Source organism: Euprymna scolopes, chromosome 23 (genome assembly GCF_053919585.1).
Source record: "Euprymna scolopes isolate OS-2025 chromosome 23, ASM5391958v1, whole genome shotgun sequence".
In the NCBI taxonomy this organism is placed as follows: domain Eukaryota; kingdom Metazoa; phylum Mollusca; class Cephalopoda; order Sepiida; family Sepiolidae; genus Euprymna; species Euprymna scolopes.
In genome coordinates this window covers 38,086,584-38,103,315 of record NC_136504.1, presented here as the reverse complement: position 1 = coordinate 38,103,315, position 16,732 = coordinate 38,086,584, and the positions used below count along the sequence as shown (strand labels likewise).

General features: G+C 33.2%; 1 protein-coding gene across 2 annotated transcripts in view; it reads right to left on the bottom strand.

The window, feature by feature from the left end:
• LOC145245836 (CBP80/20-dependent translation initiation factor-like) overlaps positions 1-14,276 on the bottom strand; it is a 101,184-nt gene extending 86,908 nt beyond the window's left edge. The window contains exon 1 of one of the 2 annotated variants that reach the window (XM_080107488.1): positions 13,027-14,276. In XM_080107488.1, coding sequence (XP_079963614.1) covers positions 13,027-13,278 — 252 coding nt within the window. In that variant the 5' untranslated portion in view covers positions 13,279-14,276. The remainder of the gene's footprint in view (positions 1-13,026) is intronic. The other variant, XM_080107489.1, reaches the window with a different exon arrangement.
• Between the last annotated feature and the right edge of the window lie 2,456 nt (positions 14,277-16,732).

The following is a 16,732-nucleotide window of genomic DNA, read 5'->3' as shown; positions in this document are numbered from 1 at the left end:
TCTCCCCCGGTCTGCGTCTCTGTCTCCCCCCCCGGTCTGCGTCTCTGTCTCCCCCCGGTCTGCGTCTCTGTCTCCCCCGGTCTGCGTCTCGTCTCCCCCCGGTCTGCGTCTCTTCCCTGCAACCTCTTTTCCCACAGAAGAGATGTTGCGAGCCTGTCTCTGCTTTATCGTTATTTTCATGGCAAATGCTCAGCTGAGCTTCAATCTATGGTCCCCCCTTGCTAAACTTTCACAAAATCACTCGTCTCACCCAAAACCACTATGAATTTCCCACACTCTTTATCTGTGCCTAAACCTAAATGTAGATTTCATGAGCAGGGCTTCTTTCTTAGAACTGCACACCTGTGGAACTCTCTTCCAATTGCCTGCTTTCCAGCTGACTACAATCTGATTGTCTTCAAGTCCAACGTAAACAAGTTCTTGATGAACCGCTCCCCTAAGTAATCCAATTTACAAAATTCCCACTACTTATGTTTACTACGCCATAATCACATTTACTAATATATACCATTAACCCTTATCCTCGAGTGGTCCCCGGGCCTTGATAAGTGGTGATTCCTATGTAAAAAAAAAAAAAAAAAAAATGCATACAAAAATGTATTTTGTGAACATTTTACGTTTAAGCTACACATTCATAAATATGCAGACTTTATTCTTTTATATACAATACATAACTAGTTCACATTTCGAAAATAACCAACCATGTTATTTCCTTGTCTTTAGAAAGGAGAAAAAAACAAAATTTATAATCCAGTTTACTTTCTTTCCTCATATTTTATCCTGTTGATTTTTACTAATTCTATTAATAAATAAATAAATAGTTATACAATATATATTTTTTCCGTGATATAAAAACATACTTGTACAAAATATGTGCATTTCTGGAAGTGCGTTAACGTGTTACGTCATGTAATACCAATAAAAAAAAAAAAAAAATGTCTGCGGTTTTAGATTTTTGAATTTGCAACTACGAAGTGCCTGAAATAAGTTTCCAGACTTTTTTTTTTTTTTTTTACAGGCATTTAAAAAATTGTCATGGACTCTTGAAAATTCAGTTTGTTATTTATTGATAGATCGTTCGATCTCATTACTGATTGATCTGATGTCGCTAACATAAAATTTAGGGCCTTACTCATTTTAAAATGAATTGCTCCAAAATCAAATTATATCATCTCATCAATTAAAACAGTACAATTTTAAATGAATAAATTTCAAAAGGGGACATTCCTTTTATTGATTTGAATAATATTTAGTTATTGCCTTTGGAATTCCCTCTCTTAAAAGGTAAGAAAACCGTATTTCTTTTCAAAAAGGTGTTACAATATTCAATTTATTACTTTAAAGAATATTTAGCTGGTGACAATTATTTTTAAGAAAAAAGGGCTAATTTTCTTAATAGTATTAAACTTAATGCATCTTATTTCAAAGAGAACATTATTAACAGTACATTCTACAGGTTGATATAGATTGATGCTATTAATATTTATATTAATGATATACATTTTTTTTTTACATAAACATTTAGGTATGGCTACACATTCATGAGTATATTTCAGTCAACTAGTCATACACAACTAAGGACATGTTGCTTTTACAAAAGTACAGTACTATAGTGTGTAGTGATACCCAAAATGTTTACGTGAAAATAAAAGTATAACTTGCTCTACATTGGTATTGAGCACTCTTGTATAACCTCGTTAAATTCATTTTGAATTCACGCATTTTAATTTACTGATTAATCTTCGGGCTAAGATGACAGCGTAGTAACTGCTCTGATGCTACATTTCACCTTTTCTGTCCTCGGTCAGTGGAGGAGAAATCCTTCATAACTGAGACAATTTTTATTTTTGTTCCTATCCAGAGTGCCCCTTTTTGGAGAGCTGGATTTTCCCCACATTAAAAACAAACCTTGTGTCTCATTCTTTCCTCGTGGGGAGGCAAGTAAATAGGAACATACAAAACATTTAGATTTTACCCATTTTAAAATGAATTGTTCCTAAATCAAATTATGTCGTCACATCAATTAAAAATACCATGTTCTATATATCAATACGATGGTATGTGTGCCAAGCTTACATATTTTCTTCTGAGTGACTGCCGTTTTATTTTTATGACTTTCTATTTCTTGTAATAAATAATTTTATCAAAATGTCTTTATACGTTTTGGTTTCGATTATAGCTGAAGGAAATCAAGTTCTATATACCCTTATAAATTTGTTTTTTGTGTGTATTGATATTCATATTAAAAACCTTTTTTTTTCTATTTATTTCAAAGAAAATACAGCTATCGATCTAGCTAATTTGCATACCCTTTTAAAAACATTTATTTTAATTCCCTATTAGTTTTTGCGTTTATTTTTATGGGATGATCATCTTTAGTTAACTTACGTGTAATTATATTCATGGAGATAGTCTACATGATTTATACTTGCGTAATATTTGCGTAAAAACGTTATAGTAAACACATACCTCTTTCTACATATATTCATGTATGTGTATATGTATTTATTTTTAAAAATTGCCTATAAAACTCCTGTCAGTTTTTGGTCTACTGACATGAAATTCAACATTATAGGGTATTCGAACCCATGCAAAACTTTATATTTAGGTTTTAACCGGGAAAAATTAGTGTGAAAGTGAAAAAAAAAAAAATAAAAAAAAATGGAATTTGCCAGATAAAGGTTGAATGACGGTATTCCGAATGTGCATGCGCAACGTAATAGCTATAAATTCATGTTTTAATTTTTAGCCTTGCAGCAAAGATGTCTTCATACTACAGGCATTAACGTCAAAAGAAAAAGTAAATCGTAAGCTAAATGTTTTGGTTTCGATTCTCGGTGGTGGCGCACAAGTCATTTTTTTTTTTTTTCTTTTTTACTTTTTAAATCATTACTATATATTGGGTCCAATAATAAATACGAAATCTGCATTAATCAAAATATCATATTTAAACATTTTATGACCAGGCAATGCTAGTATATATATTTTATTCTTCATAAGTTTTGGTTCAAGCTGATGCACCCAAGTCATATGGATTATTTTTTTCATTTTTGAAATCACAACTTTATAATGTATAAAAATCGATAGAAAATAGACTATAATAATATATCCGAAATCTGCATAAATTAAAATATCATATTTAAGTGTACTTTATGAGCAGGCTATGTCGAGTGTCCCTGCTGGGTTAGATAAATACTTTTACAGTTTTAACAACAGAGCTACAATAACGTCAGGGTGTCTCAATTTACGCTGAACATCCACAGAATGCCAACATCAATATATTACATATGAAAGAGTCCGCTGTGGAATTTCCACAGATCCTGCTAGTTTTAAATTAATACATTAAAAAAATAACATTAGTTTTATTGATTTCAAGAATGTTTAGCTAACAATTATTATTATAAGGTTTTGCTAAACTTTGGAATTCCCTTCCGGCTCCCTGCTTCTCTGACTGCCCTAATGTCTGCAAAAGTTCAAGTATAATGTAAACAGACATCTTGCTGCTCAACTAATAGTAACCCTGCAAATTATGTCCCAGATAGTAGCCCCCATATCACAATGGCACCGTCTTGTTTGGGGTGAACATGCAAAATAAATAGATTAAATAAGGTAAAAAAAAAAATAAATAAATCTGCTACAATTTAAAATAATTAAAGAGGAGTATTTTTATCTTTTGTTTTTTCGCATTTTCGGCACAGTGCCACTTTAATGTAGAGAGCTACTATCTGGGACATAATTGCAAGGACACTATGTAGGGAGTTTAGCAGCAAGATGACTTTACACTTGAACTTCTGCATGTCAGTACAGTTGGAGAAACAGGAACTCAGAAGGGAATTCCAAAGTCTAGCAGTTCTGGGGAAGAAACTATTAGAGTAGAATCCCTTCTGGCATCTGAGGATCTTCACTGTGTAGGGGTGAGATTTTGCTGCTTGTCAGGTTTGTCGGGGGGGTATTTACATCGAGGGGATACAGAGACTTGTAGTTCATCGGAGCATCTACCATTAAAATACTTGTAAAATAGGCAGATGGATGCAACATTTCGTCAATATGACAGTGGCTGGAGCTTAGCTGACAGTTTGGAACTAATTAGGTTGCCGATTCTCTTTTGAACCCTGTTTAAGAGTGAGGGACTAGCAGATGCACCAGCCCAAATGTGGCAACAATAATCCATACATAGGCGAATGATGGCCTTGTAGAGGTACAGGATACTTTATGGCTTTTCATTTATTTAAAGAATATTTAGTTGACAATGACTTATTTTTATGAAAGAAAAATCATTTTGTACTTTCCTTATTGTATTGTCCCTGACAGACATTATTTCAAAAGGAATATTATTATTAAAAGTAAATTATACAGACTGATGTAGAAGGAACCATGCAATTGGTACTACCAATGCAAACAATAACAATGACACCAATTTCATAATTTACAAGTTATGACATCTTCAGTCATAACAGTAAATCTCATCTTTTCTTTTTCAAAATATTTTCATGATTTTAATATTTTGCTATTTACTTTTAAATTTTCTTTTGGTCAAAAATAAAAATTATCCCAAACTTTAAGTCTACATGCCAAATTTATATATATATATATATATATATATATATATATATATATATATATATTTTTTTGGTTCTTTTAAATTAATTACACATTCTACAGACCAACATAAATAAATAACTCCGAAAATGTTTTTTTAATTTGCGTTAAAAATAAATAATCAACGCGACAATAAAACATATTGTTTTACTGTTTACGTTTTCAGCGTCCCATTTTTTTTTTTTTTTTGCGTTTTAATTAAAAAAATATATCAAAATTTGAACTTAAAGTATTATGGTATCTGTTCAGTGCACATTTATCTATAAGTATGGCAAACCACTTATAATTCAATGGTTTAAGTTTTTTTTTTTTCAAATATAAACAATTGTAAACAGAACGACTCATAGAAATCTATATTCTTTTTTTCATTTTAATATACTTTCATAGAATTGTTTCTGTTATGTCAAAAAAAAAAATATTTTGTTTACGTCACAAGTGTCACGCTCATACATGAATTCCATAGCTAATATAACATACTGACCCAACGGGTCACAGGTGGTCTAGTTTGATCATTAAAAGTGAAACTGCATAGCTGGTTCAATGATTATATCTTAAGTTGTGTCAGTTTGAGTCTATCCGTGACATCTTTACATTATTCTGTCTTCTATAGATTTTTTTTTTTTTTTTATATGACCATTAATGTATGTTAGAGACAACCATTGTAATCTGTTGTAATGTGTGTCCCATTTGCATTGTTTCCTTAGGAAGCTTCTTCCATCACTTTCAGAGATGATGAATAAAAAAAATGATAAAACTACAACCAGCTTATGTTCTCATTTTGGATAAGTCATCGTATATAGCTGTTTCCAATAAGATATTTGTGTAACAGAGTGCGGAAGCGCATATGGCAGCTGTATGCAAATGACAGAGCCATGTGCGAAATGACGTCACGACAAGGAAGAAAATATAAAAAGGTAAGCACAGATCCTGGAAGACATCAGAAAGGAGCGGTATTTGCAAGAGATTCAAGAGAGCAGTATTTGAAAGGTATTCAGGTATTCATGTCAGAGAAAGGAGCAGTACTCGAAAGGTATTCACAGATCATGTGTCTCGTTATCACAATGTTGCATCCTTGTGCTTTATTTACAAGTATTTCAATGTGCTCCAATGAACTTGCGACACTCACTGTAAATACACCTAACCAACTCATCAGTTGACAAAATCCCATATTTTTACTATAGTGGTACACAGATGCTGGAAGGCTTTCTACTCTGATAGCTTCTTTCCTTGAACTGCCAACCTTTGAAATTGCCCCACTTGCTCCCCTGACTATGGAATCTTGATAATCTCTCCAAAATCAAAAATTATACAAAAAAATACGAATAAAAATATACAATTCAGTTAGACATTACATTTTTACACAATTTGTGACAATGATTAGTTGTGATTTTGTATGATTTTCGATTTTTAAGAGATTATCGAGACTCCATGTAACAGTCTAATGTCGGCCATTTTCTTGTTTTCATTCCAACTTAATAGTTTACACTAGTTTTGTATTAAGCTAAAAATTCTTTCAAATAAGGTTAAAAAAAAAAAAAAAAATGTTTATCTAGGAATGTAAAAGATTGCCTTTGGTAACATTTCTTGCATTTTTATTTTTTGGTTTTCTTTTTTGTGGGGAAGGGAGGGGGTGTCTCTTGTTAAGAATTTCCATCAAGATGAGAACTTGTACATGGAATTAAAATTACAAAGTTTGCAGAATCAAGGTTATTTACTTGCTTCTCACTACAGCAAGAATTAACAATAATTTTAACGGGGGAGGGGGGGCAGCTTATGTAAGGTGGCACTATCATTATCGGATCAGTTGGCATTCTTTTGTAAAGATGCCTCAGATGACCGAATATAAACCAATCACTCCCTACTCCTGAAAGAGATAATCCATAGTCCAAGAAGTACCTGAAGATCAGAGATGAGAATATTTGTCAAAATGTTCATTTTAGTACTTTATGCTATTGTCAACCTAATTTTACTTTAATCTAAGAAAACACATTTATAAACTTTTATGTAGATCAGCTTCCATGCCTGCTCCAGACTGATGCAACAAAATCTGTAACGAATTACAATAGTCAAATGCTAATTACGCAGAATTGAAAATGCATTCTTGAACCAAAATAAAAAAAAAAAAAGACGGAACATTTTTTTGTTGCAATTCACAAAATGCTATACTTCAAAATGAAACATTATGCTCGGCATCTGTTTAAATGAAAGAAAAAGAAACACCTGGATCAGACAGCATAAACATCACCGCTATACAAATGGTTCAACCTAGCTAGGAAGATCATCTTTTGAGATTTGCATATGAAAGGTGGACATATACAGTGACAGAATGGACCAGGATGCAATGGAGGAGAAAAAAAAAAAAATCAGAAAGGCCAAAAATGTTGAAAATTCACTGCTAAAAATACTTACTATTGCATGCTGGGAATTATATAAAAAAAAAAAACATTTCCTTTATTCAGACGAAATAACATGTGATGTTATTTCAAACAAGACTTAACAATAAAGGCGCAAATTTGAAATGCGTCATTTTTTTTCAGTTCCTCTAAGATTTCGCCGCAACTACACGTTAATTGTATTCAACAAAAATCAGATTTATGGAAATTATTCTTGCGTAATACATTTTGCAGAAGGCTTAAAAAGGAACTCTAAATTTATACTGTTAAAATCTAAAATGGAATCTGTATTAATATTTCCGTTTGGAAAACATTCGGACTTTGACGTTCAACTTGCTGTGATAACTATATGTGATTCTTCAATATTCGAACCTCCTTCCTCCCTCAGTTTAGAAGGATCTTGTAATTCTCTATTTGGGAGCTTTGCACAATGGATGATATTTCCCACCAAAAGTTATTGAACCTTTTAAAAGAATAACTACTAGTAGTAGGTCTTGGCCTTTGGGTCAAGATCAAAGTGTTCCACAGAGTGAATGAGGTAAATGTTGCCAGTCAAGAGTAAGTCGCCAAAGACTCCATTTTTACTTTAGTTACAAAAACCCTGCAACACCCCCCTCCCAGATCTTATAGGGCTTTGTGCCTAAATTTGTTTTGTCTTTGAGATTTTACCTTTTATATTGAAATTTTTTTAATTGTAATTTTTCTTTAAACAGAATAAATTAAATATAAAGATCAAAATATAGTATCTGTTCTGCAGATACTACACTTCAATTTCTTGTTCTGTTTGTGGAGGAGAAATCCTTCACGACTGAGACAATTTTTATTTTTTTGTTCCTTTTCTCCACATTAAAAAACGACCCTGGTGTCTAACTGTCCCGTGGGGAGGCATCGTAAATAGGAACTACTAGTAGTTCATGACAGATCTGGAAGCACGATCAAACTTGCAAATGTTTTTGCAAAGACAGAACTTGAATTACACAACTGTCAAGGTGAGAATTTGAGTTTTCAGGATTCTTTTAGCCGTGCTAAATTATCTTCACAAAAACTCGGCGGAGAGAAAATATCGATAACCAATTTAGTCCTATGTGGCCACACCCAGACAAGGATAAAACAAGGCGAATCCAGGAATGGCTCCTTCTCTAAGAGTGATTTTAAAAAATAAAAAATAATGATGACACATTACAAAATTAAGGCAAAATAAACTCAACAGTTCTGTTACCTGGACTAAGCAGAAGTTGCATTCATCCTAGGTGGATCCACTGGGATTATTCTGAGTTAGGAAGTTTCTAGGAAATATTAAATTCACAAGCGATCCGGAATAGCATGTATATCCTGGTCAGAGGCAGATGACGTTAGATTTTTCCAGTTCTTGTAGAGAGGTGTTGACGTCCTCCTACATACAGCACTTGGTATTTGCAAATGGTCAGCCATCTGATACTGACCAGACTCAACATTGCTTAACTTTGTTTATCAATGAGAACTGGTGTGTCAACGGACTTAGGGTTAGTATTAATGAAGGACACCCTCCCCCTCACATTCAACAATTTATTATACCTGACACTACACTTCAGTGACATCATGCTGCTTATTTATAATGGCATCGCAAACCTTTCTGCAAAATCTTAATGTGCATGAAGAAACGTAGTCAAAACTTTGTTGATAATATATCCTCACAAATTTCTCAGTGGTACATCGATACATCGTAATACATAGACATTTTATAGAATAAATTTTCATCACGGACGTTAACTTTACAATACATTTTTAGAGATCGTAAAAAGTCAATATCACCAACAAACTGTCCATGTGACTGAAAAAAAACAAAAAAAAACACTAAAAATAATTATACTATTATAAGAATAGAAAACAAATGTAAATAAATCAGAGGGTTTGTTTCAGGAACCCTGATTTCATTTTGTGTGGTCACCTTACGGTTGTTGTTGCGGCATTACCGGATTTTAGACAGCCAATATTGGAAATGAGAAAAATCTGCTGTAGATAAAATTGGACAAGACACGCACAACTACGTATTCTACGGATGATTATCAAGGGTACGGATACATATAACATCCAAATACAGACCGTGTCGAAATAACATTATTTAGAAAGTCATTCCTAACATGGGGAGGGGGAGCTTTGTTAACTATTCTAAACTTTCACTTAATTTACTAAAAAGATACCGTAAAAATTGAACTTGAAAATACTATCTAAAAACAGTACAGTCCGTAAACTGCACAAGTACCAGTAGGTCTTCAGTTTAATTAAGAGATCATTTAAAATATTAAAACAAATATTTTGGGGGGGTTTGTATCACTGTACACAGATTCGAAAAAGTTGTCAAAAAACAAATATATAACAAATAAATGTTATCAAAGGCAAGATAAGTTACTTTTCTACCAAACTAAACTGGATATGTTTCCAGTGTTTTTATTTAATGTAACATGTTTATTCAGCTCGAAAAACATAGTGTTTACCGATGTATTGGAAAATTCAAAATGGCGCCCGAATCTCTCTTTAACACGGTAAGTTTTGGAAAAGGTGCTATAAATATAAAACTAGACAAAATACTGTTAGAAACTCGCTCAATATATATTACCGTGACATAGGTTGACATATATTCCGTGGGGTTTTAATAGTCTTTTGTCTAGTTTATTATTTATAACACCTTTTCCCGAACTTACCGTGTTAAAGAGAGAGTCGGGCGCCATTTTTAATTTTCCAATACATCGGTAAACAATGTATGTTTTTCGAGCTGAATAAACATTTTACATTGAATAAAGACACGAAGAATATATCCAGTTTGGTAGAAAAGTAACTTATCTTGCTTTTGATAGCATTTATTGTTATATATTTGTTTTTTTGACAACTTTTTCGAATCTATGTGTACAGTAATACAAACCCGAAGCGAAGCGGTACCTCCTGTATTTTTCATCTCTTTTTTTTTTAAAATTTTCAGCGGATTATTATCGAATAGAAACTAGTCTTACCATATTATGAAAAAAAACTTGGTACTACTACAGTTTATGGCTGAAAATAGAGACGGCATTTTGGGAGGGAGCACTTATCAGAATCAGTATTTTAAACTATAACCGAAGCAATAAGCATGAAATAAAAAAAACATTAAACTAGATAATGATTACTTCCAAAAAGAAATTACTACGTGCCCCAACGTAGTATAAACACCCCCCAACCTCCTCATTAAGAACGGCTTTCGAGATGAGGTTTGTGTTTATTCAAAATGTCGTTGGGAGAGGGGGTTATACTATATTGGGGCACGTAGTAATTAGTTCTTTCCGGAAGTAATTATCTAGTTTAATGTTTTTTGTTATTTTATGCTTTGGTCATAATTAAAAATACTGATTTCTTCCTCTGATTCTGACGACAGGTGCCCGAAAAAAAAAAATGGCGTCTTCATTTTCAGCGATATACTATAGGACCAAATTTTTTAAGTCAACATTTAAATATTCGTGGGGGGGGTGCGGGTGCTCAGTTTCTAATGCAACGTTCTAGTAAATCTATTACCTATTTTAGGAGTACTAGATGTTTTTAGGACAACTTTTGCGAATTTAGCCCTTTTTAAGCAGTTTAGATTTTTTTTTTTTTTTTTCGGAGATTATTTTAAAATGAGAAATTAAAAAAGGCTAAATTCGCGAAATATGGAAACAATGAAATAAAGCCGGTTTCGGATTTTCTCAAAACGCAACGGTGCTTGTGCATCTATGTTACTGCGCTGCTGAACTAACATTTAGAAACTCATTCTTGACAGAGAGGGGAGGCAACAGTAAATGTTTTTGTTTTGTTTTTTTGTTTTTTTTGTAGAGCAAAGGAATCTTGCTGAAATAATAAAAAAGCTAATTCTTATTGTCTTTATTCTTTATAAAATTATATTTTCCTATCCGCAAATGTTTAATAAATGGAACATTTTTTCGTCTTTATCGCATGCGCCGCATGAGTGACTTGTGTATCTAAAAAAATGAGTAGACGTGTTTTTTTTTTCGAAAAACTGGTTTATCAACTAATTTATTCAACCGTGTTGATTTTTCAACTATCAGGTTTAGCCGTTCTCTTTATTTTTAAAGAATTAATTCGTTTTCAAAAAATGAAATGCGAATTGTTTGCCTTCCATTATTGTGCTATGTGTACTACTGTATCATGAATTTCGTAATTGTTTGTTGTTGTTTTTTTAGGGGGGCACGTATGAAAGCGGTACCCCTCCTTTCTGTATTTTTTAATTTTTTATTTTCGTCTTTAAAATTTTTTTTTTCGGTGGATTATTATCGATACTAGTGCACTTATTGATCCGTCCTGAAATAATGCTACTTAAAAAGTCATTCTTAACATGGGGAGGAGAGGGTGTTTTGTTCATATTCTGTACTTTCTACTTTAATCTTACAATAATAATAAAAAAAAAAAAAAACTTTAATTAAACTTGGAAATACGATTTAAAAAAAAATAGCGCAGATCAGTAAGTGCATTAGCACCTTATTATCTAATGGTCTCTAAGATTATCAAAAAAAAAAAAAATTTAAGTCAATTATTTAAATATTTGTAAGGGATGTTCAGTTTTTAATATAACGTTGTATTAAATCGATCATCCATTTTAGAAAAGCTCAACGTTGGCCAAACTTCGCGAATGAAGCTTTTTTTTTTTTTTTTTTTTTTAAGCAGTTAAAGAAAAAAAAAAAAAGGAGCTAAATTCGCGAAAGTTGTCCTAAAATGGGTGATCGATTTACGAGAACGTTGCAGTTGCATTAATGCATTAGAAACTAAGCACCCCCCCCTACAAATATTTAAATATTGACTTAAAAATTTTTGGGGGATGATTAAGTAAACTAGTGTCTATTCGATAATAATCTTCTGAAAAATTTTAAAAATAATAAAATAAAAAACATACAGGAGGGGGGGGGGGCGTCTATTTTATCCAACCGCCGGACTATTCACATCTTGGTTGTAATATTTGCAAAGTTTCGGTCGATGTAGCCTCGACCTTCTTTAGGTGCACTTTTTTTCTAATCAAACTTCAAAATATTTAAACGGTTTCAGTTCACAATTGCGTACATTATCTGGAATTCGGCATAGAGTTGAAAAAGACGCACCTAAAGAAGATCGGAGGTTATAACAGCTGAAACGATGCAAATATGAAGATACCAAGACTAGGATAGAAGTCTGAATAATCCAAATTCGTTTTGGGGTTTGTTTACAATACAAAAAAATTGTTATAATTGGGAAGTGAGTGCTCATTTTACGTTAAATTTCTATACAAAAAAGGATCCCTCCCTTTCTAATCATTTTTCAAAAAAATTCTTTCTTTGGAATAGTGTTCCAATAATTTAAATAGGATATTTTAAGTTAAATTCAAATTTTAGGGTATCTCTTATTTATTAAATTGTTAGGTGAAAGTATAGTTAAAAACGAAAACGCTCTCCCCATGTTAAAAATAATAACGTTATTAATTTTCAGCATTGTCCGTATTCAGTTCAGCGCAAGTACCATTCCTTGCGGATACCTTTTCGTGCTGTTTGCCAGTAATCGCCCCAAAAAGTAGAATCTGATACTGTTGAACTAGTAAAATACGAGAAGTGTGGGAGTAAATAATTTATCCTTTATTCTGCATACACAAATTCTTTCATGTAATTAAAAAAAAACAAAAAAAAACGTAAATCATCAACCTCGGGGATTTTGCTTAAATCATTAATTACAAGTTGTTTCAATCGCAGGACAATATTTATTTAGCTCTACTAACGTATTGAGCACTTTTTCCCCGTTTTTTTTTTTTTACAATATATATCTTATATACATATATATATATATATATATATATATATATTATATATATATATGCTTACTTCATTTAATCACATATTAATATACGAAGATATAATTTTATGCGTAAATTTCAGTATTTACTTTAACAGTGCTCAATACATAGGTAGAGCTAAGTAGTAAGTTATGATATATATATATATATATATATATATATATATATATATATATATATATATATATATATATATAACAGGCTTTCTTCTCTTACCTTATCGGCGTTTTCTTCTGTTGGTTGTAAGATATCTTTTTGATTCGGATTCTCTCCTCCCGGGTTTGCAACCGAAGGTGATGACGACTGATTGTTGGCACCGTCTTTGTCTCCAGGTGGAGGTGACAAACAATTGTTAGATTCATTTTCTTGCCAGCCACCACCAACTTTACCAACTTGAGGTTGGTTAACTTTGCCGAGTGATAAAATACCTCGACCCCGTCCACGGCCTCGGCCAGTTAAAGTTGACATTATTAGATGGATTAACTAAATCGCCCGTTAATAAATATATAATTTCTTTTCTTTTAATTAAGAAAGATATCTTCATAGACGAGGGACTGGCAGTAGTACGGCTTTCGGGCGTATGTTAGGGATTCCTTCACATTGAAAGAAAGACAGAAGAAAAAAAAAGAAGCCGTCTATGAAAGAGAGAGTGTGGAATTTTTGTTGTTGTTTTTTGCTTTTTTTATTTTTTTATTCTCAAGAAATTCCCAAATCATTTCGTGAAGAGATGAAAGCGCCACCTACTTGCGTTCAGAGTTACTGCCCTTGGATTGTTACTACTTCTACTTCCGGCCACAGGAAAAATCCATTTAGGAAATAATACTTGTTGAAAATTATTTATTTATCTTAACTTAAATCCACTTCAAAAGCATTTTTTTAATTTCAATATCCTTTTTCAGTTATTTGTTCTTTATATGACAGGGGCGCATGCAAGATACATCTGTTCTCTAGTGGAATAAAAAAATATGAATATTGAATCATAATACTTTCAAACTGATTCTCAAACATCATATTGTTGTGGGGGTAGAGCATCCTGCCGGATGCCAGATATTATTCAGAGAATCCTACCGAGAGATCATTTAGGATTCTAACTTTCCCTTTATGCGCAATTGTTTTGTATCACTCCTGCACTTGGTTCACTGGCTATATTTACCATTTAGGTTTAAATTTTTTTTTTTTTTATGAGCTTGGTTGCTCCTGATTACTTTAGTGTAATCATGGAATCTTCCTAAGATTCCAATTTCTTTTTATGCCATACATAAGACATTGGTATTTAGTTATCTTCTCCCTTTGTTTAAACCAGCATCAGTAGGGACACTGACTTCAATTAGGGCTGCTACTTTCTTCCTGTTGTCCCATATCACTATATCAGTTTTAAAAGCTACGTTTTCAGGTATGTAGCTTTAGGGATTGCTTAGTCATAGTGGGCGGTATATAACTTACTTCAAACAATCTTTTCTTGTATATATTCCCAGGACTTGCTGCAATTTTTCTTTTACAGATGTGAAGATACTTATACACTCCATTGTGATGCATTGCATAGAAATTAGAAACAGTATTAATACTGGTGTCCATCCTGGGCCCAACTTTCTACCTGATTTGCATCAATGATCTTTCAAAACACTTTATAAGATCATTTATACTGACGACACTACCATCTATGACAACACATCAAAGGCCTTTTCTCTTCCCTGTAACCTCTTTTCTACAGAAGAGACGTTGTGCTTTATCGTTATTTTCATGCCAAGTGATCATCTGAGTTTCAATTTATGGTCCCACTCCCTCGCCAAACTTTCATGAAAAACACTCGTCTAGCTGACACTGCTGTCAATAATTTTCCCCCACTCTTTATCTGTGCCTAAGCCAAAACGTAGATTCCATGAACAAAGCTTCTTTCTTAGAACTGCACACCTGTGGAACTCTTCTGTTTGCCTGCTTTCCAGCTGACTACAATTTGGTAGCCTTCAAGCCCCAACGTAAACAAATTCTTGATGAAGTAATCCATTTTACCAAATTTCCACTACTAACGATTACTATGATATTATCCAATTGACTACTGTACACTCAATAACTCTTATCCTCGAGTGGCCTCTGGGCCTTGATAAGTGGTGACTCCTATATTAAAAAAAAAAGTCTTCCAGCAGAAATTTAGAACTGGCCATATTATTTTTATTAGTCGACAGTTTAAAGGCTTCAAAATCACTTTTTACTCTTGTTCCAACTCCGATCATGGTATCAAAACATTGAATCAAACGCCACTAAAACAGGGTGATGCTTATAAGTACCCAAGATCCTTCACCGCATCCTCATTCAAAGATTTCAGCATGAGAAAGGGGATGGCATGGTCAGCTTCTAACGATTTGAGCAAAATATGAACATTACATCTCGGCAAAAACATCAAATTGAAAATTTTTAAATATATAATTCAGCCCAACCTTCTCCACGGTTCAGGAACATGGACACTTTCCAAAAAGTTGGAAACATGCCTGAATGGTACATATACCCGCCTTCTCATGAGAGCCTAAAATCTCTTATGGTATACCCATCCAACCAAACAACAAATCTATGACAAACTTACATTTGCATTATCTATTGTCATAGCAAGTCGTGTTCAGTTTTTAGGCCATTGTTCTAGAGCAGTAAATGAAGTTATTCCTTCCAATTTCTGTGGGCCCTCTCCAGAAGTAGAATGCTCACATATCCAGATGTAATTGCAAAGGATGCCAATGTTGAGAGGCGGGACCTGAAAGGAGTCATGTGGAACTGAGATATCTGGCGTGAACATGTGAACTCCATCGCCTTGACTATGATCAAAAGATTATGATGTGTAACTCTTGAGCATGATGTAATAAACAATGCAGGCATTTTAATCCATCATTAAATGTCCATGTTAATAGATTTTGAGACAACTTCTCGATTGTCTGTGTATTGATCTTTTGGCTAAGAGTCAGTGTACTTTTGTTGTACATGTGAGTCAAAATTCCAACCTCAACAATCAGTTTGACTGAAACTGGGCAATTTTGATGGCCTTTTTGCTGTTGGATTGATGCATAGCCCTACAAGGTCGACCCTCCCAGGCTTTGCTTCATGACTTTAGGGAGGAACAATATAATCGCTTGTTGTCTGAAGCGCCCTCACCATAGAATGCTGATGGGACTATTCAGACTTTTTTGGCAGAGACAGAATGCTCCACCTCTTGGGTTGCTGGCGCATTTTCCCACCTTCCGACCTTGTGTCACATCAAAGCGAGTAAATACTGGTCTTTTGGTTATGAGCAAAGTGTAGTATCTGTTCTGATCCTACATTTCATTTTTTCTCTCCTTGGCTCGACTGAGGCAATTTTAATTTTTGACCCAATCCAAAGTGCACATTTTAGTGGGAGGGACTTGATTTTATCCTACATTAAACCAACATTGTGTCTAACACTGCCCTCGTGAGGAGCCAAATAAGAAGGGACATATATATTATTATTTACAATGAAGTGATAAAATGAAACATAAAGTACTAAATTAACCTTTCTAACTGTCTCATCTTTGCACGAACAACACAGCCGATATTTTGGCCTTCTATTGATAAGTTATCAAATGATTTTATTAATTACCTAATTGTCTTTTTAGCTAATTATTGATTAAATACGTCAGGGTCCAAAGGGTTAAAAATCCTTTAGAAAAAGTAATAATGAAATTAAATCTATCAGGAAGCATTTCTGTTTCTAGGAGGTGACGGTGGCTAAATGGTAAAAACACAGACTGGTAACCTGGGTGTACCAAGTTCAAACCCAGTTCATTCCACAGAAACGTTTTCACTCAAGATCTTGGTATCCTTCATGTGGTTATCTTTCTAACTAGAAAGATATTTACAAAAAAAAAGACAATGTATTGCATTTATAATCAAAATGGCAATGATCCTGGCCTGTTTACTG